At 50.6% G+C, this 25,609-nt stretch overlaps 8 protein-coding genes across 8 annotated transcripts; 5 read left to right on the top strand and 3 right to left on the bottom strand.

The window, feature by feature from the left end:
* Positions 1–1,983: 1,983 nt before the first annotated feature.
* Positions 1,984–5,054, bottom strand: BP5553_05381 (uncharacterized protein; the record flags this gene model as incomplete). Its single annotated transcript, XM_032014004.1, has 4 exons — positions 1,984–3,053; positions 3,263–4,061; positions 4,684–4,819; positions 5,032–5,054. 4 exons carry the CDS (start codon positions 5,052–5,054, stop codon positions 1,984–1,986), a joined length of 2,028 nt encoding a protein of 675 aa, XP_031870604.1.
* A 2,872-nt stretch (positions 5,055–7,926) lies between these two features.
* BP5553_05380 (cAMP-dependent protein kinase regulatory subunit) lies at positions 7,927–9,208 on the top strand (the record flags this gene model as incomplete). Its single annotated transcript, XM_032014003.1, has 2 exons — positions 7,927–8,427; positions 8,516–9,208. 2 exons carry the CDS (start codon positions 7,927–7,929, stop codon positions 9,206–9,208), a joined length of 1,194 nt encoding a protein of 397 aa, XP_031870603.1.
* A 420-nt stretch (positions 9,209–9,628) lies between these two features.
* Positions 9,629–10,270, bottom strand: BP5553_05379 (uncharacterized protein; the record flags this gene model as incomplete). The annotated part of the gene is made up of 1 exon (XM_032014002.1): positions 9,629–10,270. The coding sequence occupies one exon, from the start codon at positions 10,268–10,270 to the stop codon at positions 9,629–9,631; it is 642 nt and encodes a 213-aa protein (XP_031870602.1).
* A 712-nt stretch (positions 10,271–10,982) lies between these two features.
* Positions 10,983–12,677, top strand: BP5553_05378 (uncharacterized protein; the record flags this gene model as incomplete). The annotated part of the gene is made up of 2 exons (XM_032014001.1): positions 10,983–12,194; positions 12,252–12,677. The coding sequence occupies 2 exons, from the start codon at positions 10,983–10,985 to the stop codon at positions 12,675–12,677; spliced, it is 1,638 nt and encodes a 545-aa protein (XP_031870601.1).
* A 438-nt stretch (positions 12,678–13,115) lies between these two features.
* Positions 13,116–17,629, top strand: BP5553_05377 (putative DNA-directed RNA polymerase III subunit RPC1; the record flags this gene model as incomplete). The annotated part of the gene is made up of 3 exons (XM_032014000.1): positions 13,116–13,192; positions 13,246–13,507; positions 13,568–17,629. 3 exons carry the CDS (start codon positions 13,116–13,118, stop codon positions 17,627–17,629), a joined length of 4,401 nt encoding a protein of 1,466 aa, XP_031870600.1.
* Positions 17,630–17,824: 195 nt separating this feature from the next.
* Positions 17,825–20,271, bottom strand: BP5553_05376 (uncharacterized protein; the record flags this gene model as incomplete). Its single annotated transcript, XM_032013999.1, has 2 exons — positions 17,825–19,892; positions 19,949–20,271. The coding sequence occupies 2 exons, from the start codon at positions 20,269–20,271 to the stop codon at positions 17,825–17,827; spliced, it is 2,391 nt and encodes a 796-aa protein (XP_031870599.1).
* A 544-nt stretch (positions 20,272–20,815) lies between these two features.
* On the top strand, positions 20,816–22,393 carry BP5553_05375 (NagB transferase-like protein; the record flags this gene model as incomplete). The annotated part of the gene is made up of 3 exons (XM_032013998.1): positions 20,816–20,913; positions 20,963–22,249; positions 22,300–22,393. The coding sequence occupies 3 exons, from the start codon at positions 20,816–20,818 to the stop codon at positions 22,391–22,393; spliced, it is 1,479 nt and encodes a 492-aa protein (XP_031870598.1).
* Positions 22,394–23,375: 982 nt separating this feature from the next.
* On the top strand, positions 23,376–25,502 carry BP5553_05374 (uncharacterized protein; the record flags this gene model as incomplete). Its single annotated transcript, XM_032013997.1, has 1 exon — positions 23,376–25,502. One exon carries the CDS (start codon positions 23,376–23,378, stop codon positions 25,500–25,502), a length of 2,127 nt encoding a protein of 708 aa, XP_031870597.1.
* Between the last annotated feature and the right edge of the window lie 107 nt (positions 25,503–25,609).

The raw sequence follows: 25,609 nt of genomic DNA, 5'->3' as shown, positions 1-25,609 counted from the left end.
AATGGGGTGGCATTTTGCATTACATTTGGTGTTTCTATTCACTTGCACAACTCTCTCTTTTGTCAGGGTATAGGACGACGGTTGATATGAAACGAACCAGGGAAACGACAGGGCACGACTTCAATGATGGATTTCCTAGTTTTTCCTATTCATATCGTATATGTCTCTCTTTGCCATTGATTATATCTCCTTACCAGATTTGCGTTTGCTTTAATGAGTCTCTCATTCCCACACATTTTTCCCCTTTTCCAAAAAATATGTTCTCCTGATCACGGTGTCTTATAAACTCGCCCAGATATATATATTTCCTTCTTGTCAGTCATTGGGTTGAAAGGGCGTCTAGCATTGGATTTTTGGATAAAGCGAATGAGCGAGCGAAAGGAAAACGAATCGATGATACCCTTGCATAATATAAATCTAGATAGGTAGAGGGGTAGGGATGGGGGCTATATAGTACTCGACATAATGAGAAATGTACGCCATGGTGTATTAGTAATGAAGCAGGATGAATGTGAGAATTACGTGTGTTGAAACACATTATATCGATTATGTGGTGGTATTATGATTATATGTAGCGTTAACAGCCCTACGCCTATTAACCTATATTTTCCCACCCATCCAAGACCACTTGGGTGGGAATTGGACTGCCCGGGGTTACTATATTCTGATATCATAGAACTGATCATATAGCGGTCTGACTTCGAGTGGGAATCAAAAACCCCTAGGTACACTCTCACAGTCACATACGCACACTCAGCAGCCATCATGGCTACCGCAGGCGCGAATATGATAGGAACGATAGACCCAGCAACGTTACCACCGCGTCCTATGAAATCGGACATGGACTGGAGCTCAGGCGACCAGTACAGTCGGATTGAAACCGAAGAGGTGGCCATCAGGAGATGGACCACAGTAACAACCCAAGCACCGGGTCTGTGATCTGCTAGATCTAATACTAGTAAGCCTAGTCCTTCTATCAACAGTGTCCTCAGTGTCAATCACGCCTTTATTGTCAGTCACGTCCTCTATTGTCAATCGCATCCCGTATTCTCAATCGAATTCCCTGCTGTCAGTCTCGACAAACAGTCGCACAGGGTACTTTGCCTGTACCATTACCAGTAGGTAATACACCTAACGAGAATAGTATTAAGCTACAAGAGATTATCAAAGTATAGGCTCAATACGGAAGTAATCTGGAGATCTCACAGTCGTAATTAGAGGTCGAATAACTTGAGCAATTGAAATTATTAGTTGTATTCGAAGTGGATGAAACGGATGGAGAGTTAAGCTCTCCAGCCCTGCTTGGATTTGTGCTGCGGCGTGGTCTCGTGTGGCTTCTGACATAGATGGGTGGATTAAGCAAAGGGTGTTACGATTATAGAGCATGGATAGATAGGATTTATGGCTGGCCTCGTGGGTATGCATAAATGGAAGATAGGTAGGATCTGGTGCGCGTGTGGGCAGCAGCAGCAGCAGCAGCAGCAACATATCAATCCTTGATCTGAGTATAATTTTGGGTGTTAGTCGACTTCGGCGAGCATATTATTGACTATAGCACAGAGCACATCGCGATGAATATTAAGCCAATACTCCTATATTAGGGAATCCCTTTGCAATTTAACCACCTATCTACACTTTCCAAGAGCTCCCATTTCCCCTCCTATCCTTCGATCGGTCTGACCCCTGCAACTATGTACGGCCATCCATATCATTCATGATGGGCGCAAAAAGAAATAGAAAAAAAACCGGACATGCGCGCGTGGTATTCGAAAAGCAAAACATTGGAAATAGCAAGACAACAACAAAGCGGGGAATAATGACTCGAGTCGGTATCAAAGGCGTTTTCACAGATGTATCTTTGCTTCTCCTCCATATTAAGTGCGGGAAAAGAGGAAAAGCACCGTCAATATCGTACAGTTGGCAGCCCGACTCCGACTACCCCAACCATTACACCACCTCTCTTCACCGGGCGTGCAAATTCCCTTAGTTCTTGATCTTATCGGAGAATTTGGCCTTGAGTCTTCCAAAGATGCTCGTGCGCTTCTTCTTCTTGTCTGCAGCCGCAGAGCTGGCAGGGCTTTCAGAAGCCTTGCTGCTTCCAGGAGGAGAGGCAGCCGCTGCCGCAGCGGGAGTTTCCGCCTTCTTGGCAGGAGTCGCCGCCGATGTCTTGTCGGTCGTGGTGTTTACAATGCCATCAGTGGCAACTGGGGCCGTCTGAGTTTGAGGGTGGGTACCCGGAACGGTGCCAGGAGACACTTCGCGAGATTGGGTAGGCTTGCCAGCGACTGCAGCGGCTGCCGGAGCATTCAGACCACCTGTTGTCGCGGATGTAACTTTAGGTGCTGGTTCGCCGGTAGATGTCTCGGGCTTGACCTCGGATAGTAATTCCTTCTCCACGGCCTTCTTTTCTAGCACGGCTTCCTCGTTGCTCGCGGCTTCAGGGCTTCGGCCAGATTCAGCGATGGACTCCTTCACAACCTCAGGAGTATCCTTGGCAGTCGATCCCGTAGCCAACACAGGGGCAATTACAGGAGCTGATTCCCCTGTTGATGTCTCAGGCTTGATCTCGGATAGTAATTCCTTCTCTGTAGCCTTCTTTTCCAGCACAGCTTCCTCGTTGCTTGCGGCTTCAGGACTTTGTCCAGATTCAGCGATGGATTCCTTCACGACCTTGGGCGTATCCTTGGCAGTTGATGAGGCAGTAGTATCGTGTGCTATGATGGCAGCTACGGCAGCAGCACCGGCAGCAGCAGCGCCTCCAGCGGCTGCGGCAACCTTCTCTGCTGGGGAGATTGTCTCTGGTTTATCGGCATCCTTCACCGCGCCCTCGGAAGTAGGTTTAGCTGGTGGGACCTCGCTCAAAAGCTCCTTTTCCACTGCTCCCTTCTCCGCGACTTCTTCTGGCACGGCGCTTGCCTCTGCGGGGAAGCCTGCTTCTTCCTGGCTTTTCTTCACAACATCAGGGACCTTGGAAGATTCAAGTGGAACAGCGGCAGCAAGTTGGGCAGTGGTGCTGTCAGGGCCCGCTGATTGTATCGTTCCGGCTTTTGCGGCTGCGACAGGTTAGCTTAATTCAGCTGAGACTCTTAGAAATGTGGGGGGTAAAAAGAACACCGGTGCCATTATGATCCCGCTCACTTGAGGAATGCCGATCGCAGGCACCATAGGCGAACTCCAAGTTATTGGAATGTCACGGTGGTTTGACAGGGAATTTAGTCGCCGCCGAAGCTGGCAGGAGTACGTTATTAAAGCTCAAACTCACCCTTCTCTATAGCAACAAGCTCTGGGTCATCGTGAACACCCGATGTAACTGTGTTCTGGGTGAGACTGGCTGGATCAGGAACCTTCTCGCCAGGAGCAAGCTTTATTGGGTTGACAGCTCCCGGGAAGGCGGGGAGGGGTGCTACGCCAAAAGTTGGCTCCGTGTCGGCGGCCTTCTTCAGATTCTCCTGTTCAATAGCCACAAGCTCCGGATCATCGCGGACCCCCGATGCGACTGTGTTTTGCGTCAAAGTACTTGGATCAGGGACCTTCTCGCCAGGCGCAAGCTTAATTGGGTTGACAGCTCCCGGGAAGGCGGGGAGGGGGGCTACGCTAAAAGTTGGCTCAGTGTCGGTGGCCTTCTTCAGATTCTCCTGTTCAATAGCAACAAGCTCCGGATCATCGCGCACCCCCGAGGCGACTGTATTTTGGGTGAAAGTGCTTGGATCAGGGACCTTCTCTCCAGGGGCAAGCTTTATCGGATTGCCCGCACCAGCCGTGGCTGGAAGAGGATTGACGGAGAAGTCGCCCTTCTCAGTCGCCGCAGGAGTCGGGGGAAATGCGCCTGGTAGATCCGACTCGGTGAGATCTGCCTTATCGGTGGCTGCTGCGTTTTGGAGAGGGACATCCTTTGCCAATGCCGCTGTCGTGGATGTGGGGGTGACTCCAGACATGATTCCAACAGTCTCGGGCGTGTGCTTGATTATACGGTCGGGGGTGAGGAAGTTATTGAGGTTGCCCGAGGCGTCGTTTTCTTGAGGTGCGGTGTGGTCGGTAACCCAATTGTCATCAACGACGAACTGCGGCAATAATTTGAATTAGTACGAAGCACGTAGTAAAAGCGTGGTGGAAATGCTTTGGGGCAGGCAGAGCATGAGCGAGGGGCGGATTGGGAGCTTTCGCGAGTGGGACAGCCTGTGTAGATATATCGCGGGGTTGGGAAACAGGCGGCATCAGCTGCGTGGTCCAAGCACGCTTGCTTAGACTGTGTCAGAACCAGGCTCCACCACTGGCCGGCGCGGTGAGGCGTTTCTTCAATTCGAACGCTTCACCGCTCGAACGCAGGCCCGGCCGCGGCCAGCTTGAGAGCGTCATCTGGTGGTGGAATAATTGGCAGCAACCCCTGTGTGGGCCTGTTGGCGCAGGAGCGGCAATCTCCAGAATGTGCAAATCGTTCGGAGCTGCCAGATGGACGCATGCGGCGTCTTTGCCAAAGATAATCTGGGGCTAGGGGATCTAGCAGCTGCTCACACTACCACTTGGCAGGTTTTTTACGACGAATGCAGACTCAATTGGGGTGTGCCACTGCTACTCCCACTGATCCCAGGCCCGCGACAGCTCCCAATCCCAATCCCAATCCCAATCCCAGTCCCCATGCCAATTCCTTCTCGGAACTCGACTCGGGCTCTTGTCTCAACGCACCTTGTAATAGATCTTCTCGTCGGCGCTTGGTAGCGTCACGTTCTTCGCGAAAACATCGCCCGTCTTAATCAATTTCTCGGACTTGGACCAGTCGTCGAAGGTGCCCGTCACGTACACCTCGGACGCGGGGTGCTCCCTAAGAAAAGGGCTAGGTTAGCGATGCGATACGATGCGATTTAGGTGAGAGAGCCCTCGGGCAAAATTAGGAAGGAGATATTCCATGTCGATCCCAAGTGCAATCCTTTTCTGCTTCGAGCGCCGCAATCTGTCGCGGTGGCGGCTCGACCCTCCAAGGCACTCGCAAGAGGGGAATTGGCCAAAACGCAGCAGAAACCGTAAAAGACGTACCATTTGAAAACGAAGCTTCCCATATTGTCGGCGGATCGCGAGCGACTAGAATTATAAGGCTACTTAGTGTCCCTGAGGGTTTCGATGGCGACTTCGTGAGTTGATAAGCTGGTAGGTTGCGGATACGAAGCGGGAGAAGCGCTGTAAGACAGTCGGCGGCTCGAAGCTTTGGATGTCGGTAGAGGATGGAGAGATAGGACTTGGGGGGGATGCGGCGTTATTATAGATTGAAGCGATTCGATGCGATTCAATGCGACTCAATGCGACTCGATTCGAAGGTAATGGACGGAGCAGATGAACGAGACTATGAGCGCGAAGTTCGCAGTCGACCGAGGAAGATTCGATCGACTGGCGTCTTCCAGAGGCGAAATGGCAAGCGCGGGCGCTGGGCAGGGGACGAGATGAGCGATGACGCGGGGAGCTCGGGCGAGTTGCGAGCTGCGAAAGGCCTGGAAAGCACCGTTGATAAGCAGCAGCCGCCCCAGCGACAAGCACGAACGCGGGGGGCGTGTGCACTCACGCAGGACTTGCGTATGGGGTATATTAGATGTAATATACCCACCTATAGATTGGCATGCTTCTAAAATGGCAACCCGCGGATAAAAATCAGCTCAATGGGAGCGAGGAGGGAGAGCAAAGATTACCTATTGCTTCGTACGGAGTATTTTGCGCTTTTAATTACAGTGGCAACGGGGAGTGGAGACGGGCGCCGGCGAGCAATTCATAGCTTAGCCTTTGGGTTTCACGTGAAGCCCCCGTCGGCTGAATGCCTCTTGTAGACCTCTGAATACCAAGTTATCAACTCGCGGTTCCATCTATTCTGTCCTTTTAATTACTAGGTAAGCTTTAGTGAGTTGGAGAGAGTTGCGGGAGTCTTGCCGGAGGAGGGAGCAAAGAGGCATGTGTTAGTTGTGCCAGTATATTTAGTTAGGTGCTATCAGAGCTGTACCTAGGAGGCGTATAGCAAGGTAGGGAGAGCTACGAATTATTCTAAGTACCTAGCTAGGTAAGGTAGATACAGCACGTATAGGTAGACACCTACCTAGGTACCTAAGTTACGAACTGCTGCTCCTAGCAGCAATAATTGTCCGGGTCCGGCCGGTAGTATTGGTGGGCTGCTTTCTGGATGACGTTATGGCGGCGACAAACAAACCGGGAGTGGTTAGTGGTAGCAGTAGCAGGAGCAGTAGCATTATTAATCACCTCTTATCTGCTTGTGCTCGTAGTTTGCACGTTGCACGTTGTATGTTGCGCAGTAGCAGTACTTTGTATTTTGCACTCTTGCACTCACTCCCTCTTGCACTCTTGCAGTCTTGCCCTGTACAGGACACCACTCAGTGCTTACCATCATACTTCCCTTATCGATGAGCAGCAGCGTGATGTGATGCAGTGCACGTGGCGGGAAGAGGCCCTTTCGTTGCCTTGAAGCCCAATGGAGCCCGTCTTTGCTCCCGAGACCAGCATTTAATGCACTCCGTACAGAGTAGAGCGACTCAGCAAAAAGTAAGTACTCGGAGCGGGACCCAAGAAAAAGGCAAGGCAAGGCAAAAAAGGGGTTTTGTTTCTATCTGGATTCTAATTATCCCTTCATAATTTATTGATTATTGATTTACCACCGCCCATTATTTACCTGTGCCCCCCAAGTGGCCAGTGCCGGTGCAGGCAGGCTTCTAGAAGTTCTGGCGGTTCTGGAAGGGCGATTGGAAGCTCCGGCCGCAGCAGCGGCTCCGCCAATAATAGATTGCCAGTGGGTGAGATGTGCTGCCCCGCTGGACACAAAGAGCCCGCTCAACAGAACGCCGCTCAGGAATTGGGACCCGGGAATTGGCATGGACAGGATAGATCCAGATCCAGCAGAAGCAGACTCAGACCCAGACCTCATAAATCCCCAAGCGGAACATCTCCCAGCTCAATATCCCAATCCGTGGCGGGCGGCACGCCTCTCTTGATCATCAGCTCCGGGACCGTTACCGTACCGTGCCCTGCTCCCCTACGACCACCACCACCACCGCCACTACGACCGACTACCACGAAACTACGTCCACTACCACCACCACTTGCCATCACCTCCTCGTCCATCACGCTATTAGCGAGATCCACCTCCATCTTCCCCTCCTTGCTACCTTGCCTGGCCTTTGCCTTATTATCCCGCTCACCTCCTGTCGGCATTGCCATATATTTACCTACCTACGCTGCCTGCCTTATGCTAGGTACACAATACAATTCCTCCTCAACACAACACAGCACAGTACAGTACAGTACCTACAAGTAGGCACACTGCCCCCCGTTATCTTGCTACTCTCCACACTCCTCTCAAATTGTCCTCCGTCTCCTACATTCCCATCCGCACTGCCCATGCATGCTTGCTGATCCTCTCTTCGTCGCGGCTCCCACAGAACACACCCATTAAAACCCAGCCCATCCTTCGTCACGATCCGACAATCCTCTAGAGCTACTGTGCGTACAGGAAGCACATGCTTACTCCTCCCCCCTCCACCCTCGTCCAGCTTTCATCGACTGATCCTTTCTATTTAAGCAGCAGACAGAGCTCAACACAGCTCGGAACCAGATCTCGCTGAAACATATCTGCTCCACCCAGCGATCGGCGCCCAGGTGTTGACTAGATTACTCCCCCCGCCGATTCCGAGACCAGTCTTTTGCGCATACAGCAATATCTCTAGATCCCAATCAGGAATTGGGCTTTTCGATCTATTTCGGCGTCGTCGAATGTCACACCCACCCGCATACATCCAGGAGATCGAAACATTGAATCGGGAGATTCTCAGGTCGCAGCCCACTGACGTCCTTCAATTCTGTGCCAACTACTTCTCGCGGCGTCTGGAAACGCAACGCGCTGAACTTCTCTTGTCCGCACCCCATTCCGTACATCATAACATGTCTGGAAACACATTCCCGGGCCGACGTGGCACGAATTCCAATCCCTTTAGCGGAAGCACATTAAGCGGCGAGAGCGAACAAACGAGTTTAGGGCCCATTTCTAAAGTCATGGAGGAGGAGGAAAATGATACAGTCACATCGCCGGCGACGGCGAGCTTTAACTTCGCCGGCAAGGGCAGTTCGACATTTGGCTCCCCATTCGGAGGAGATGCATCCGGGCAAGGGCCACCGTCATCCTTCAAACAGTCGAGTACGGACGGCTTCCCGGCACATTACGGCATGGGAAGACGAACGTCGGTGTCGGCCGAATCGCTCAATCCCACCGCCTCCTCCAATGATAACTGGACTCCCCCTTTTCACCGAAAGACGCCCGACCAGATTACGAGGCTGAAGAAGTCAATATTCAACAACTTCTTGTTCAGTCATCTGGATGACGAGCAAAGTTCCCAGATCCTGGGTGCATTAGTGGAGAAGCCCATTCCCGCCAAAGGTATCAAGGTATGTAGAACCGGCGCCACTTTCTACCACCCCCAACCCTGGACGGCGCAGCCGGGGAGATGTATATCTTCAATCTGACCGATTATAGGTGATCACACAAGGTGACCAAGGCGACTTCTTCTACGTGGTGGAGAAGGGTATATTTGAGATCTATGTCAACCCCGCCGGTTCTTTACAACCCGGTCCTGATGGTCTCGGGAAGAAGGTGGCAACCATTGAACCCGGCGGATCCTTTGGCGAGTTGGCCCTGATGTACAATGCTCCACGAGCAGCGACGGTTATGTCTGCGGAGCCTGGGTGTCTCCTTTGGGCGCTGGACCGAATAACTTTCCGTCGGATCCTTATGGATTCTACCTTCCAGCGCCGCCGCTTATACGAAAGTTTCCTTGAGGAAGTGCCTCTTTTGTCCACCTTGACTAAGTATGAGCGATCCAAGATTGCAGACGCGCTGGAAACACAAAAGTACCCTGCAGGTACCACAATTATCCAGGAGGGGGATGTTGGAGAGGCATTTTATCTGTTAGAGTCCGGTGAAGCAGAAGTATACAAGAAAGGCACACCGAATCCGGTCAAGCACTACACCAAAGGAGACTACTTTGGTGAGCTAGCTTTGCTCAATGACGCGCCGCGGGCTGCGAGTGTGGTTAGCAAGACCGAGGTCAAGGTTGCCACCTTAGGGAAGGATGGTTTCCAGAGACTACTAGGACCGGTGGAGAGTATCATGAGGAGAACCAAGTATGAACCAGGCGTTGAAGTAATTGACCCACTTCACAAGAAGTAATGGGCAAGAGATATTAAATATGGCAGATACGGAAGGTATACGGTTTTAGGCGTTAAGACATGTGCCACCTTCTTTGATGAGATACAATAGGTTTTGGGGACTTGGATGCCCTTGATGCAAAAGAGCTCAATGTTAACCTCTGGTCGAATTTCTATGCAAGCGTTTGTTCAAGAATTGATATCGTTTCTCTCGAAATTGGATTGGCCCTTTTTTCGTCTAAAGATGTAAATGCTAAATCCAACACGATCATGGATTTCTATGCAAGCTTGCTGACTCCAAGCATTGATAATCCCCGTAATATGCTCATAGCCCGGCCAAATATAATTCTGGGCAGTGGCCAACTCCTTTTAACGCCATGGCGGACCATTCCACCCATAGTGACTTTCGAATAACAACAACTTCCCCCATCCATACATCGGCTCAGCTCGCGCCCTGCCTCCTCCTCTCCAAGATATCCCTCCTCAGCTGCTCGGCCGCAACCTCGGTCTCCAGCACCCTCCCTACCCCCCTCTTCCACGTCTCCTCCAACCCCCTAATCTCCGCACCCACAGCCTCCTGCGCAGTCTTCCTCTCAATAACCACCCCGTCAATCTCCACCTTCCGCTCCGCCAACTCCCTTTCCTGGGCCCTCAACACATCCTCCAATTGCGAATTCCCCACCAGCCACGAATTCTTCCCAAACTGCTCCAGCAGCGCGAGGTTCGTCTGTCTACCCGAGAGATACGCCTGGGACGTGTATGCTTTCCCCAACGCCTCGCGCCATTTATCTAGCGTTGCGGGATCCTTCTCGTCGGAAGAGGGAGTCGTGGGCGGTGGCTCGAGGGCCTCGTAGCGGGAGAGGTCGATGGCTTTTAAGGGCTCTTTGGCTTCGATGCGCGGGAATTCTGCTTCGATGATGGCGGAGAACTGCTTGTCTGCCAGCGGGGGTAGGGAGGGGTGGGATTGTGTGTCTTGTGTTCCTAGCTCGGCGGCGATGAGGGATTCCGCTGCTGCTCGTTCGGCGGCGGTGGGCTCTGTGTCGACGTAGGGGAGGGACTCATGGATGGCGTTTACTAGTGGCATGGTTGGATGTGTATATTGGCGGGGGGACGCCCTGGTTGTTTGGAGGTGGGATGAGGTGGTGGTTGTGGTTGTGGTTGAGATGGGAATTCTTTTTGGGCTCTTTGGATTCGGAGATCTACGACAGGGATAATTGTGAAGCTTGTTCTGGTGCTGAGGCCTCTGATTGTGGACTTGCGCTTCAGGCACCTCGGCGGGTGGAAGTGGAATTATTGCTGCAAACGGATTGAGAATAGTTGAAATATTTACAATGGAATTTGGGTTGTTACATGGGATAGGATGTTAAATATTGCATTAGTTTGCTGTGTTCGAATTACTGTCTTCTGTTGGCACCAAGTGTAGGCATTAGATTAGGCGTAGCCAACTCTCGATCGAGAGTCGAAGGACTATACTAATTGCACTTATTTCTGGCATAATGGAATATTTATATTTGGAGTATAATGCAATACAATATGAACCAACACATAATGCCACAAGGGATGACTTACTTCTATTCAATAATTACAGTATGATCTGAGACTTGATAGCGGCACCGGAACCAAGGCAGGAGAACCTGCGCGGCACGAGCCACTGCGAGATCCGTTGTCGCCTCTGCGCCCATCAAATCAGCTCCGGCAACCTCGTTCGTCTGCTCTCAAGCCTCAAGCCACCTGAGTCTGGAGCTGCGTTTCTGTCTATTTATTTATATACCAACCACCTTAACGATGCGCAAACGATGAACTCTCTGAACATCCTCTCGGCACGAGTCTCACCGCCGCAGACTCCAGCGCCTTCCCGCTCGAATTCCTATGGCAATCTTCTGCCCGCTGCTGTGTCCGTGTCGGAACAGCAGAGGAGATCCCGCGAGGAGTTAGCCAACGCCAACGAGGGCGCCGAAGGAGAAGCCGACGACGACCATGACCATGACCAGGAACATGATCACGACGCCGATTTCCACGATGATGGCACGCTCCACGAAGAAGCCTTCCTCTCCGAGAAGGTCGAAGACGAGGATTCAGCAGCCGTACCACTAGGCTGGCATATGATCCCCAAGAGAATTTCAACAGCATTCATCGAGTCTATACGCTGGGTGCTCTCTGCTCTGGCTGCGCCGGGTGTATATCTGATCGCATACCTCTACGATGAGACGGGAAACTTCGCGCCATTGTCACAGTTGAGGAAACTTGGAATGGCCTTTTATGGGGAGACAGGACGGGCGTCGACTAACCGGACGGGTGATCTCTCCTCGCGGGACGAAAAACGAGCGCTTCTTGGAGACCAAAAGAAGGGAAAGTCTTCGAATGGCCGCCGAGGCTCTTCTAAGGCTTCCCGAGCAGCATCGCCAGCTTATTCTTCCTCTGGGGTGTCTTCCGAGTCAGAATCTGACCGAGCTACTGTTGGCAGCGACATGTCCGCGTCAGCGGGATCGAACCGCCATGCTCGCTCAAAGTCCCTACAACCATCTGATGAGATCGCTCCCGCTCGACGGTCGATTCGAATAAAGCTTCACAATGAGGATACCTTGCGGCAGAGGAAGCATAGGCGGGCGCAGTCGACAAACTCGCGAGGTGATGGCTCCGGTAGACTATCTTCCGAGGAGTCGGCTCTTGCTGCTATCAAATCCCCGACCTCTCCCTCTGCTTCGATGCTTATGACAAAATATCCTCGCGCTCCCGCACCACCCAGGCCGCTCATACCGCCGCGACAGCCGTCATGGTCTCTTGCAGATGCGGCTAGCGGGAGACATGTGCAGAAGACACTTATCCTAGATCTGGACGAGACATTGATTCATAGTATGGCCAAGGGGGGCCGCATGAGTACGGGGCACATGGTTGAGGTAAAACTCAACACAGTCGTTGGAGCTGGTGGGAATACCACAATGGGGCCACAACACCCTATTCTGTACTACGTACACAAACGGCCATATTGCGATGACTTCCTGCGAAGGGTGAGTTGGCTATGTATTGAATGGGAAAATACAAGCCTGGCTAACCTTGCCCGTTAGGTCTGCAAATGGTACAATCTAGTCGTTTTCACAGCTTCTGTTCAAGAATACGCAGACCCGGTAATAGACTGGTTAGAACAGGAGCGCAAGTTCTTCTCGGGGCGATACTATCGCCAACATTGCACATTCCGACATGGTGCTTTTATCAAAGATCTAAGCTCTGTGCAGGCAGACCTCAGCAAGGTCATGATTTTAGACAACAGTCCGTTGAGTTATATGTTTCATCAAGGTAAGGATGTCCCACTCCGCTTCCTCGCAGCCGAGCCTAACTCCGAGGTAGATAATGCGATACCGATAGAAGGCTGGATAAATGATCCCACTGATAATGATCTTCTTCATCTTGTGCCTTTGTTGGAAGGCTTGCAATGGGTAACGGATGTCCGAGCTTTCCTTGGACTTAGGGGCGGAGAAGATGGGAAGCAATAACATAATAATTACTTGACAGCGATCAACGTTTATTGATTTTAAGCCAGCATGTTGTTTGTTGCATTTGAGACATTTGCATGTGAGATTTGTTATGTGTACCAAATGTTCAGAGCAAGGAATAATGTACGATAATGTGTTTGAATATCCCACACAATGAAGATGCTGGTTATATAACCTGTAGATTATGTTCCAATTCGGTTATGTTCAGGGGTCTGGAGGGGCTGTGATCACGTGTGATAACCCCACCAAAAAAATCTAGCCTTGTTGTAGCTTGAACCTCAAAATGAATATCTGACTCAATATGTCCTCTGCACCACACCGCGACACCTCAAAACCCGCCTCCATAATGCGATAACACCAACTTTTCACTTTTAATCTCTCCAATCACCGGAGATGCTTTATTTCCCCCAACTAAGCATCTGATAATACACAGCAAAAATGCAGCTCGACTCTCTCAAGCAGCAGGTTATCGACCGCCCTCCAAAGCGGTTCAAGGAGTTGAAGTTTGGTATCCAGTAGGTGCCAATCCATGCTACAGTAGAGCTTATGCTAACCCATTCTTCTCAAGGTCGAACCAGGATATCGTCAATCAAGCAGTCCTCGAAGTCTCCGATCGCATAATCTATGATGTCGAAAAGAACCGGAAGCCGGTGGCACATGGAGCTTTAGATCCGAGACTAGGAATATCTAGCAAGACAGGCATATGTGAGACCTGCGGGGAGGGGCTTCAGAATTGCAATGGCCACTTTGGTCATGTCAGGCTGGCCCTGCCGGCGTTCCATATTGGATACTTGAAGCTGGTTATGACTATTCTACAGAACATCTGCAAGGTAGGAGCGGAACGAAGCGGTTCTATCTGTGGAAGATCTCTAGGCTGACTTTCGAAATAGGACTGTGCAAGAGTATTGCTTACAGATACTGAACGGCGGGCGTTCCTCAAAGAGCTCAGACGACCTGGTATCGACAACTTGAAGCGTACGCAAATCTGCAAGAAGATAAACGAGCAATGTCGAAAGGCAAAGACCTGCCCGTACTGCGACTCTATCAATGGCCAAATTCGAAAGGTTGCTGTCCTCAAATTAACACATGACAAGTACCAGACCTATAACAAGTCGGCGGCCAAATCAAAGGTCAAACCTGCAAGCATGAAGGTATTCGAGGATTCTTTCAATGAGGCAAAGAAGAACAACCCGGAGCTGGAGAAACATGCAAGGAAGGCGGTCGAGGATCTTAATCCCCTGAGGGTCTTGAATCTTTTCAAGAAGATCACTCCCAGCGATTGCGAGCTTCTGAACATCAACCCGGCCGAAGGGAGACCTGAAATGTTCTTGTGGCAATTTGTGCCAGCCCCGCCAGTTTGCATTCGGCCTTCTGTTGCACAGGATAGTGCAAGCACAGAAGACGATCTGACCACGAAATTGTCCGAGATCGTTCACACTAGTTCCCTGATTCGAGCCGCTTTACAAAAGGGACAGCCAGTGCAAACTATCATGGAGCAATGGGACTATCTTCAGCTGTCGATCGCAATGTATGTCAACAGCGACGTGCCTGGTCTTCAGCAAAGAGATTTTGGAAAACCCATCCGCGGTTTCTGCCAGCGTCTAAAGGGAAAACAAGGCCGCTTCCGTGGTAATTTATCGGGAAAGCGAGTCGATTTCTCAGGTCGAACGGTTATCTCGCCGGATCCGAATCTTGGAATTGACCAGGTCGCCATTCCGATTCTGGTGGCGAAGAATCTTACCTATCCTGAGCGAGTGCAGCGACATAATCTGAAAAAGTTGCGACAATGTATTATCAACGGCCCAACTGTGCATCCCGGCGCTCAACAGATCATCAAGAAGGATTCCGACCACAAGATATCGCTGAAATTTGCTCGGCGAGAGAATGAGGCACGGGCTTTGCAGATTGGCGATGTGGTTGAGAGACATCTTGAAGATGGTGATATTGTGTTGTTTAACAGACAGCCATCGCTGCACAAGCTCAGTATCATGAGTCATTATGTGAAGGTTCGACCATGGAGGACGTTCCGGCTGAACGAGTGTGTTTGCAATCCGTACAATGCCGATTTTGATGGCGATGAGATGAACTTGCATGTCCCTCAGACCGAAGAAGCCAGGACCGAGGCTATCAATCTCATGGGAGTTAAAAACAACCTGTCGACTCCCAAGAACGGAGAGCCAATTATTTCCGCGACCCAGGACTTTATTACAGCCGCATATCTTCTCAGCAGCAAAGAAAACTTCTTTGACCGAAAGACCTTCACCAATCTCTGTATGTACATGGTTGATGGCAATACACATCTGGATGTACCACCTCCAGCAATCATTAAGCCGCAAGCACTCTGGACCGGAAAGCAAGTTTTCAGCATTCTCATGCGGCCCAACAAAGACTCGCCAGTCAAAGTCAACCTGGATGCTAAGTGTCGTGACTATAGAGCAAAAGCGGGCCAAACTCCAGATATGGACCCTAACGATGGCTGGCTAGTTGTACGCAACTCGGAAGTTATGTGTGGTAGGATGGACAAGACTACTGTAGGCTCCGGCAAAAAGGACTCGATTTTCTACATCATCCTTCGAGATTTTGGTCCCGATGACGCAGTCATAGCCATGAACCGACTGGCCAAACTTTCAGCCAGATATCTCACGAATATGGGATTCTCTATCGGTATCAGCGACGTCTATCCATCGGCCAAGCTTGTGGAAAAGAAAACAGATTTGGTTGAGAAGGCATACAAGGAGTGCGAGGAACTGATTCAAATGTTTAAGGAATCCAGGCTCGAAAAAGCCACCGGCTGCAATATGGAAGAAACTCTTGAAAACGCCATATCAGGTATTCTCAGTAGGGTCAGACAGCAAGCTGGAGATTACTGTGTCGATACTTTAAGCAAATGGAATTCGCCACTTATTATGGCTAAATCTGGATCCAAGGGTTCGAACATCAACGTCGCCCAGATGGTGGCACTCGTCGGCCAACAAATTATCGGTGGAAACCGTGTCCCCGATGGATTCCAGGACCGCAGTTTGCCTCATTTCCCTAAAAACGCTCGGCAGCCTCTGTCGAAGGGTTTCGTGAGAAATAGTTTCTTTTCAGGCTTGACTCCTACGGAATTTTTGTTTCACGCCATTTCTGGGCGTGAAGGTTTGGTCGATACTGCTGTCAAGACTGCAGAGACTGGTTACATGTCTAGAAGGTTAATGAAATCCCTCGAAGATCTATCGACTCAATACGATGATACCGTGCGGAACTCTTCCGGTGGTATTGTCCAATTCCAGTTCGGCGCTGACAAGCTCGATCCTGTTGATATGGAAGGTTCTGCCGTTCCTGTTCATTTCGAGCGGACCTGGACACATGCGGAGAATCTCACTTGGAACAATAAGGACCCGTGCCTATTGCCATACGAGATCACGACTCTCTGCGAAGAGCTGTTGACAAAGCAGAAATCAAAGTATACCAGGAAAGGGCTGTTTAATGAGCCATTGGGGTACGACGATCAGAGTGATTATGCGATTGACGAGCATGAAAGCGCCAGAGGCTTTGTACAGACCATTACCAAATTCGTTGGTAACCTAGCTTCGCGGCTGGCAAAGAGGCGGGAAAGATCCGGTCTAACGATCATGGACAAGAAACCAGCTAACACTGAAGAACCATACGATCCGTCTAAAGAAGATAAATATAGACGAGACCAGGTTGAAAGAGTTGCTAAAGTGTCGAGGAAGACCTTGGAGAAATTCGTCGAGCTCTGCCTCACCAAGTATGCCAAAGCACACGTCGAGCCAGGTCATGCGGTTGGTGCTGTTGGCGCCCAATCTATTGGAGAACCCGGAACTCAAATGACCTTGAAGACTTTCCATTTTGCTGGTGTTGCCGGTATGAGTATCACGCAGGGTGTGCCGCGTATCAAGGAGATTATCAATGCTTCGAAAGTTATCAGTACGCCCGTCATATCTTGTCCACTTGAGAACGAGGTGCAGATTGAGGCTGCTCGTGTGGTCAAAGGTCGAATCGAGAAGACATACGTGTCCGATGTTATTCGCTTCATCGAGGACATGTGGTCGGCCAAGAGGGCAACTCTATGTCTTTCGGTCGACATGGAAGCCCTGAATGATATGCATCTGGGTATCACCGTTGAAAATATTGCTGAGGCAATATGCCGGAACAAGAAATTAAAGATCAAATCTGGCGATGTGTCACCCGTCGGTGATTGCATCTTCGTCAACGTCACTCATGATGGCGGTGGTACTCGTGGGTCAAGGAGCAAGGTCGCGACGGAGGATGAAGGCCCTGGCGCAAGGACTAGAACGGCACCGGAAGAGAAGTCGGATCTTTTGCTTCGGGTCAACCATTTGAAGCGCGCTCTACCCACCGTGGTCATATCAGGATATCCAGACGCAACTCGAGCTATTATCCAAACATCGGAGAAGAGCACCCACGCCGTGCTTGTCGAGGGCTACGGCCTGCGAGCTTGCATGACCACAGAAGGAGTCATCGGCACTCGATGTACCACCAACAGTGTCATGGAGTGCAAGGACGTACTTGGAATCGAGGCGGCTAGGTCGACTATTGCAAAGGAAATCGGTGCCGTCATGGGAGACATGGGTATCGATCCAAGACACATGCAACTTCTTGCCGATGTCATGACATATAAGGGTGAAGTTCTCGGGATTACTCGATTTGGCCTGGCCAAGATGCGAGACAGTGTACTGCAGCTTGCATCATTCGAGAAGACTCCCGATCATCTTTTCGACGCTGCTGCCGGAATGAAAACCGATCAGATTGAGGGTGTCAGTGAGTGCATCATCATGGGTCAAACGATGAGTGTGGGAACCGGTGCGTTCCAGGTGGTAAGACGTCTAGGTCTCCAGCCGAACGACACAAAGGCGAAGCCGACAGCCTTCGAGGATGCTTGGAAATGGGATCAAACGGAAAGGAAGAAGACGCAGCTCAGGAAGTAGGGCGTTCTGGTTGCTTTACGGTAGTTGGGTTTTATAGCGAGCATTAACGGGTCGGCGTTTGTACTGGGGGGAGGGAATCTGGCTATTTCAAGCGTCTATATCCCTTCGAATTCTGTGGAAACGAACATCACGGAAAGTGATAGTGTAGGTTATAAAAATAAGCATGTCAATGCTTCAGTCAGCTCTTTGCATTAATTATATCAAAACAAACGTCCCGCTAGTCCCTTCAAAAGCCGTGATCGTCCCCCCAAGAGCCTTGGAATCTCCATAATATTTCATCCGGTACTTTCCCGCTTGAGCAGAATCCCCGGACTCCCAGTCTATCCTGACCTCGCTCTGCCCTAAAATTTCGTTCGTCCGCTTCCAATTGAATATCAAGCTCCAATCACTATCATCTCTAATCCGTGCCCATCTTCCAGTCCCCGGGTCCGCTTTTTCAATCGCTGCGTACGTTTTTTCCAGACGTAGATTATTACGTGGATTGGCGCCGTGGAAAGTGGTGGATATCGTAGAGCCGATAGGATAGGATGGCTCAACGTCGCTCTTGACTTCTCCAAATTCTTTGAACATGGGCACGCCATCATATACAACACCGGTGATGAAGGAGAGGGATCTATTGACGTTGTTGGGTGGGAGGGGACCTGGAGCTGGCCTAGAGCTTGACGATGGGAGGAGGTAGGGCAGGTAGGCGAGAGTGCGGTTGATGTAGGCATTTAGTGTATGTGGCCCATAGAGTGTCGAAGCACCTTCGTATCTTTGAATGCCGTATTCCTCTTCCGTAGCAATATAGTGGGTATAGCTATTTGCAGGCCCGCCAAGGACAACCACAGGATCCGTTATAGATTGTCCGGAAAGTGCAAGCAATTTCGCCTCTTCATGTACAGCCTCCTTCCATCGCCTACCCGCCATTGTTGTGGCTTCTCCAGGGCTGACGATTATAACGAACTGGCCTACCCGGAGCACCTGGACGTCGACAACGTTTGGCGTCCACATGTAAGGGGAGGTGATTTCTCCAACATCTAGTAGGATAGGCTTCGGAAAGTGGCAGCGCTTCTGATCCTCACTGGGTTCCTTGAGGGCACCGGACACTACCCGCCACACAGGGGATGCATTGGGTGCGTTTGGGTCATTCTGCGTAAAGTCAAATGCACCTGGCCCATCTGAGGTACCAGCAGCAAAAGAATAGCCTAGAGCTGCTGGGCAGGTTTGGACATAGCTTCCATTCGCCAATGGGAAGCTAAAGTTAGACATGTCGTGGAAGATGTGGAATGACTTGACTGACGGCCCTGCGATAGGGGTTCCCTTGAGATCTATAGAATCATACAGGGCTCTAGCCGGTTCGAATTGTCTTTTGCCAATTTCGAAGCAAGAGGAAGCTCCGTTGTCCTTGGTGCGGAAGAAGGGCCCACGGGCATGGCACTGTTGGCTTTTGCCATCGCTGCATGTGCTGTTCCTGAAGCTGCACTCTTTTCCCGATCCGTCCTCACACCATGCCCCGAGCACGTTCGGGCTGGTATCCCCGACGTTCGCCTGCGAGAAGCCGGCCACGAAGCCTTCAGGAGCAGTGTCATGTGTTTTAGACAAGCTCTTTTCAAATAGATCCGCAGCCACTCCCTTATTGTCTCCCGATATTAGGGTGTTGTTTCCCAACATGGACGTCCCATGGGTAGGAAGCCAGGTAAGTACTCCGATGTTCTTGCCGTCCGATGCTCGTTGGAATTTAAGCAGAGTCAAATCTTTCTCGACCGAGCCGTCATCTTCGGCACTGATATTGTATTTGGTTCTTTCGGCTTCCGGGTTTGCAAGATATGCGTAGAGGCTCCGGTTAATGTTTGCACCAAAAACCTTCGTCGACCCAACCGTTAGATAGCCAGGTTGCAAACTAGCATGAGCTCTTTGGATTGACAATATCGCGCCGCCCACGATAGCTCTGTAACTCTGCTTATCGAATCCTTTGCTGGTAATTTGGGGCAGAAGATAGTTTAGCCATGCTCCTGGTCCCGAATGAGAATGTGTACCAGTGACGGCCACATTATGCTGCCCATACACAGAATAGGCACTGCCCAGGCTAGCTAGGCCTTCAAGAATCCCATAGCGAACAGCAGTATCTCCGGACTGCGTGTCCAGGACGAGATATACAAACCTGTCATCGGGGTGCTCAACATCCCCCACGATGAATGCTCGGGAGTAGAGGCGTTGCCGGAGGCCGGATCCAACCTGCTTCATATCCGCGTATCCCATCATATTGATCTCTACTACGGGACTGGAACAAAATCAGCACTCTTTTCGATGTCTATCCGAATAATAACGTGACAATACCCTGTGATATCGGCCTTGCCAACCCCCAGCAAGTACTGACTGCCTCTCGAGCTTCCTTTCTGCCCATCATTTTCACTTTGACTATCGTGTAGTCTCCAAAACCAGGTGCTTCTCGACCGGTCTCCAAATATATGTTCAGCGGTCGTATAACCAAGGAAAATGAGGATGGTGATAGTTGAAAAAGCTGCGATAAAATCCCGGAACCAACGGCGCGCCTTTGGACTTCCTTGGGTACGTAATTTTAATGGCGCCAGCGCCAGATCATGAGGGCCTGTCTTTGATGAATTGGGTAAACTCGACGACCGACTATTAATGGACTCCATTTTCATCCTATCCCGAAATAAACAAAGGGATAGCTAGCATGCCACTAGCCGTGATAAGGAAACGGGGATGGTGGAATGTTATCAATAAAATAGTATTGTTTTCCAGAATCGCATCGTGTATATGTAGTAATACACAAGATGAAGGTAGAGCAGCTATACACTCTTCGGAATCCAGGTCTTATAGCTGTGTATTGTAGTTTATGTTCTTGGCGGTTGCGAACGGGAATCGTCCTGCATGCCCCTCGTTCCCTCCGCTAGCGCCCGCCCACATATCCCGGTCCCACGACCTGGCAAACGAGTCATATTTCTATCAAAGTCAGTACAGATATAGCTTCACATATACTCTAAGTGCAGCTCCAACGATTCGCCCGGCTTTGAGCTTAGGGTACTCCTCCCATTGGTATGACCTAAGCTGTCTAGTGAAGGGATTTGTCCACAACGCTAATAGGTCTTTTCAGAATCCCGACCCACCTCGCACAGTTCAATATCCGCAAACGATTTCTTGTTAAAGCTCTGTGCAATTCAGAACTAAACGGAACCAGCCATGCCGTCTGTCCAGGCTGGTTATGCGCCAAACCTGGGCGTCTTCCTAAAGGCGCTCAAGACCCAGCAACTGGAGGCCTCCATCGAGCATTTGATCTCGTAGGTTTTGCAAATCTCGCCCGCCCATCAGATGGCTGACATGTGTTAGGCTTCTGAAACGAAGACAGATAAGGAACTCTAGACCTTGCGCAATAGCAACGGCGCATTTACTACTTCGCGTAGTTGCAAGATTCAAATGGACAGATATTGGGAAGCTCCTCCAACGGATACAGGAAGTCGGACAAAGGCTAGTAGAAGCTCAACCCAAGGAGATGGTTGTAGGAAACATAGTCCGGCGAGTCTTGGGCATGATAAGAGATGAGGCAAAAGAGGATCGGAGCGAAGATATGAGCGATACTGCGTCAATTACCCAAATAGACTCTCCACAACGCGAAACCAGCGATCCAGCGCCATTACGAACAATTGGCGTATCAACCGCTACTGCTAGCCCCTTGAGATTTGGCGCTTCCAACGCTCCAGGCTCGACGGATACGGATAGTGATGATGGGTCTGCGAGAACGCCTCAAGGGGGACATAGGCCGCCGTTAATGACATCGCATACATCGTACGCCGTGCTAAACGGCCTCCCAGTGCAGCAGTCAATGTTCAATCTCCTATCCGCTACGCCATCCCCATTATCGACTCCGCCACAGCAGATAGATTCGCCCCAGGCAGGTTCTGGCATCAATGCCGCCTCCGTAGCGCAACGAGTGGCCGCGAGCTCGAAGGATTTAAAAGCAGAAGTTATTAGTGGGATCGAAGAGATCATCGACGAACTAGACCAAGTTGATGACCAAATGGCTGGCTATGCTCAAGAGCACATACACTCCAACGAAGTTATCCTCACACATTCGTCATCAACCAGCGTCCAAAAATTCTTGCTCAAGGCTGCGGAGAAAAGAAAATTTACTGTTATTGTCGCTGAGTCGTATCCAAATGATCATCAAGCAACGCATGCTGCAGTTACTGGGAGCGTTGCTCCAGATCTGGGCAGTTCCGAGGATACATCTCTCGAAATGTTCCTCAAGCCGCTCACTGCAGCGGGTATTACCGTTGTCCTAACGACTGATGCTGCAATCTTCGCTATCATGTCAAGAGTCAACAAGGTCATCTTGGCAACTCACGCTGTCATTGCTAATGGTGGTTTGATTGCCGCAGCTGGGGCACGCATCATCGCAAAGGCTGCCAAAGTGCACAAAATTCCCGTGATTGTAGTTAGTGGAGTGTACAAACTCAGCCCGGAGTATCCTTTCGAATTTGAATCTCTAATTGAGTACGGCGATCCCGGACGCATTGTTAAGTACCACGATGGAAACTTGGTGGATAACCTTGAGATTGACAATCCTCTCTACGACTACGTGCCCCCTGATCTAGTTGATCTTTATATCACGAATTTGTAAGTTTGCCACTGACAGATATTTGAGTTGTCTACTAATTTCCGTCAAGGGGTGCACATGCTCCTTCGTATCTCTATAGGATTGTCGCAGATCACTACAAGCCGGAGGACATCAACTTCCATAAGCCAGAGTTGCAATTCTGAAAGCTCCCTGCGACTACATGACTATCTCAGATGCTGGAGAAATAACTCGTGCTTGCCCCACTCGGCATTCTAGAAGGGGAGGGTGTTATGGTTCACAATATTGCCATGGTCGTAGGATCGAGACCAGGCCAAAGTTTCCAGGAACTCTCCAGCCATGACAATAATACCATGACTATAGAAGCTAGCCCTATTTACCGTCAAACTTCAAGCACCGTCAATGAATTCGACAGGAATCCAAGAATGTGGGGTTCAGGAAGAATCCCAGGGACAGGACTTGTAAATGACCTTGAAAGTCGCTCCGTTTTGAGTTTCCGGTGGGATTGGGGGCCTCTTAGCTTGGAGACTTGGCTGGTCAATTTAAATACCTTAAGTGGACGGGTACCATACGGATTATGTCCCTCCTAAAATATCTTGGGGTGTTGTCCACCTCTTTGTAGATAAGACCTAGGTAACTGTACATATATACCAGGTAGACTAAGGATGAACCACCGAGCCAACAAACTAGCTGCCACGTGGCCGAAGGAGCAACAACAAGTTCATAACAGACCGCTATAACTACAATTCCATGAGCGTCAGTGCAACAAGAAGATATCAAATATGGCGCCTGGTGCCTATGAAATGCCGCGTCATCGTAGAGGTAAAAGAGCATCCAAGGTGCATTTAGGGTGCATTGACGGCGCTTGCAAGCCCCCAATATGGACTGTGGCTGGGTAGCAACAGGGCTGCACCACAAGGGGACAACAATACGTAGCAGATACTTAAGCGTGCAGCACATGGGGCTCACGCGGATCAGATGTCAGCGATGTCAGCCCAACGACACCGTTAAAGCTCCACCGATTTATGAGGGCGACCTCACGAAGCTCTATAATCTCGTCAGCTTCAGCTTCACCTCTTATCAGATCCGTAGTGTCGTTTCGATTGATCAACATACAATACTACCGTTCTCGCAGCGGTGACCCCACCTCGCAGCCTTATCTCTGAGATGGCCAACAGAGACTCGATTCCCCCGCCACCCTACAGCCTGACGGATTCCTTCACAGATGCAGGCGCTTCACAGTATATCAGTCCTGCTCCAGCATCTTCGCGGGCAGATAATGCATCGGTAGCTGGGCACGATAATCAGCCTCCGTCGGCTGCGCCGTCGACGGTGGAGTCCGTAATCTACACGCCAGTTTCCTCCCCTCCAGAATCTGTACACCAACAGGTAGGATTCGATGACAGTTTTAGCCATCTGTCTTCTTCTGCGGCGGCGGTGTATTTCGAATCAAGGCCCGTACGGAACCGGTCTTCTGGACAACCTATTACACATTCCATAAGCCTCAATGAAACTACCCAGCCCCAGGATCTTCCCTACCCCGAAGACTGGACATCCAAAGAAGTTAATCAACAGGATTGGGCGACGTTCATCAATTACTTGTTGCCAGACCATACTGCCAGTGTCAATAATGATGTAGCAGATAGGAAACTAAAGGCCGAATTGATAGCAGAGCAAATGTACCGTCTTGCCCTCAGCGAGGAAGAGAAGTCAAAAACAGATATTAGTCAGGTGGATGCACAGCTTCGCCCCTTGCGCCAATTCTCAGCATCATCCAGGACCGAATCTCTCATCGCCGCTGAAGCCACAATAGCAGAATGGAATGAACACTTCTTCCAGCCTCGGGGAATCACCATTGTCACCAGCGAGCTTAATCCTCCGACTAAAGCTGGTGATGAGACGCCTCGAGTGCCAGGTGCATGGATACCGTACGACCATGAACTAGTCCCTAATCCATCCTCAAAAAAGGGCGCAGGACAACGGGGAATGTTCGATGCGTTCAAGAGGTTTCCAGGCGTTCAAGCCGGTTCGCAGGGCTTCAGGATGGGGCCGATTGTGGCGGATTCGGACGGGTTTCGAATCGGGAGCGCCCTTGTGGCTGACAACAATGGATTCCGTATGGGCAACGTTCTAGTTGCAGATCAAAATGGATTCAGGCTTGGGGGTGCTCGTGGGATCGTAGCTGATTCTAGTGGATTTACTATGGGCGGTAGACAATTTGGCCGGAAGGAATCTTATGACAGTCATGATAAAGGTCGCGGGCGAGGTGGTCGACGTGGTGGGCCACGAGCACGATCTGTCTCAACGTCTAGCTCTAAAAGCTCCTCGAGCTTCTCCTCCGCGCATTCGGACTCGTCTGTCGGATCTCTTCCTGATTATGACGATCTTAAACCTCCGCAACTACCAGTAGCAAAACGGGCTCTGCTTGATTGGGTAAATCATCCAGAGCATCCTATCACGAAGGATGATGTGCAGAAGGTCCGGCATGAGATCAAGTTGTCAAGGGCAGCCTCCTCACAGCAGAGTGAGCAGGATGTGGAAGCGTTGCGAAGAGAGGTCAGGGACTTGATGAAGGCATTTAGAGAAGCTAGAAAGACGCAGAAAAGGCTTCGGAGGGAAAGTAGACGGGAGCGTCGTGCGGCAAGGAGGGCACAGAAAAAAGGGCGTCGTAGTGCTAGAAAGGAGGAACGAAGGGCTCGCAGAGAAGGAAAGAAGAGCTGCAATAGTAACGCTGAAAAATCAGGATGCTACTTCCCGACACCAACGGCGGAACCTTCGATGTCTCCACATCCTTTCCCTGTGGTGGAAACCCCTTCAATGCCAAGAGGATTTCCATTCGAGAGAGCGCCATTCCTCCAGGACAACATGCCACCTCACTCGCCAGAATCTCGAGGGCCCCCGGGTATGGCCGCTATTCACGGTGCATGGCCATTTACCCAAGAACTTCCTTATGCCCCCGGACGGATCTCCGTGCCCTTCGGATCCGATCCAACGCCTGTATCTCGCGGGTCAGAGCAAATACATGCCCAGGCGCTTCAGATGCGAATCGTCGCCGACAAGACCGAGGCGAAGGCTGTGGAGATCCGTATCGCGTCGCTGGCTGACGGATTAGGAGAGAAAGAAAGGCTGCAGATAACGGAAGAGGCTATTATGTTAGAGGAAGAGGCAGATAACTGTAGAAGAGAGGCTGATAAATTGATGGCTGAGGCAACGCTTTTGGATTCTGAATTGGCCAGAGAGCTTGAGGAGGAGAATGAGCATATGGATCAGAATAATGGGGCTGCTCATCACTAAAGTGTGTATGATTTGCTAAAGTGCGCTGAATGACATGATGAACGGAGTCTGGAGATATGTCTTAATAGGGGACTCGCGTCTTAGCTCGAAATATATTATTCCACAAG

Source organism: Venustampulla echinocandica, assembly GCF_003357145.1.
Source record: "Venustampulla echinocandica strain BP 5553 chromosome Unknown scaffold_2, whole genome shotgun sequence".
NCBI lineage: Eukaryota > Fungi > Ascomycota > Leotiomycetes > Helotiales > Pleuroascaceae > Venustampulla > Venustampulla echinocandica.
This window is presented reverse-complemented; position numbering and strand designations above follow the sequence as displayed.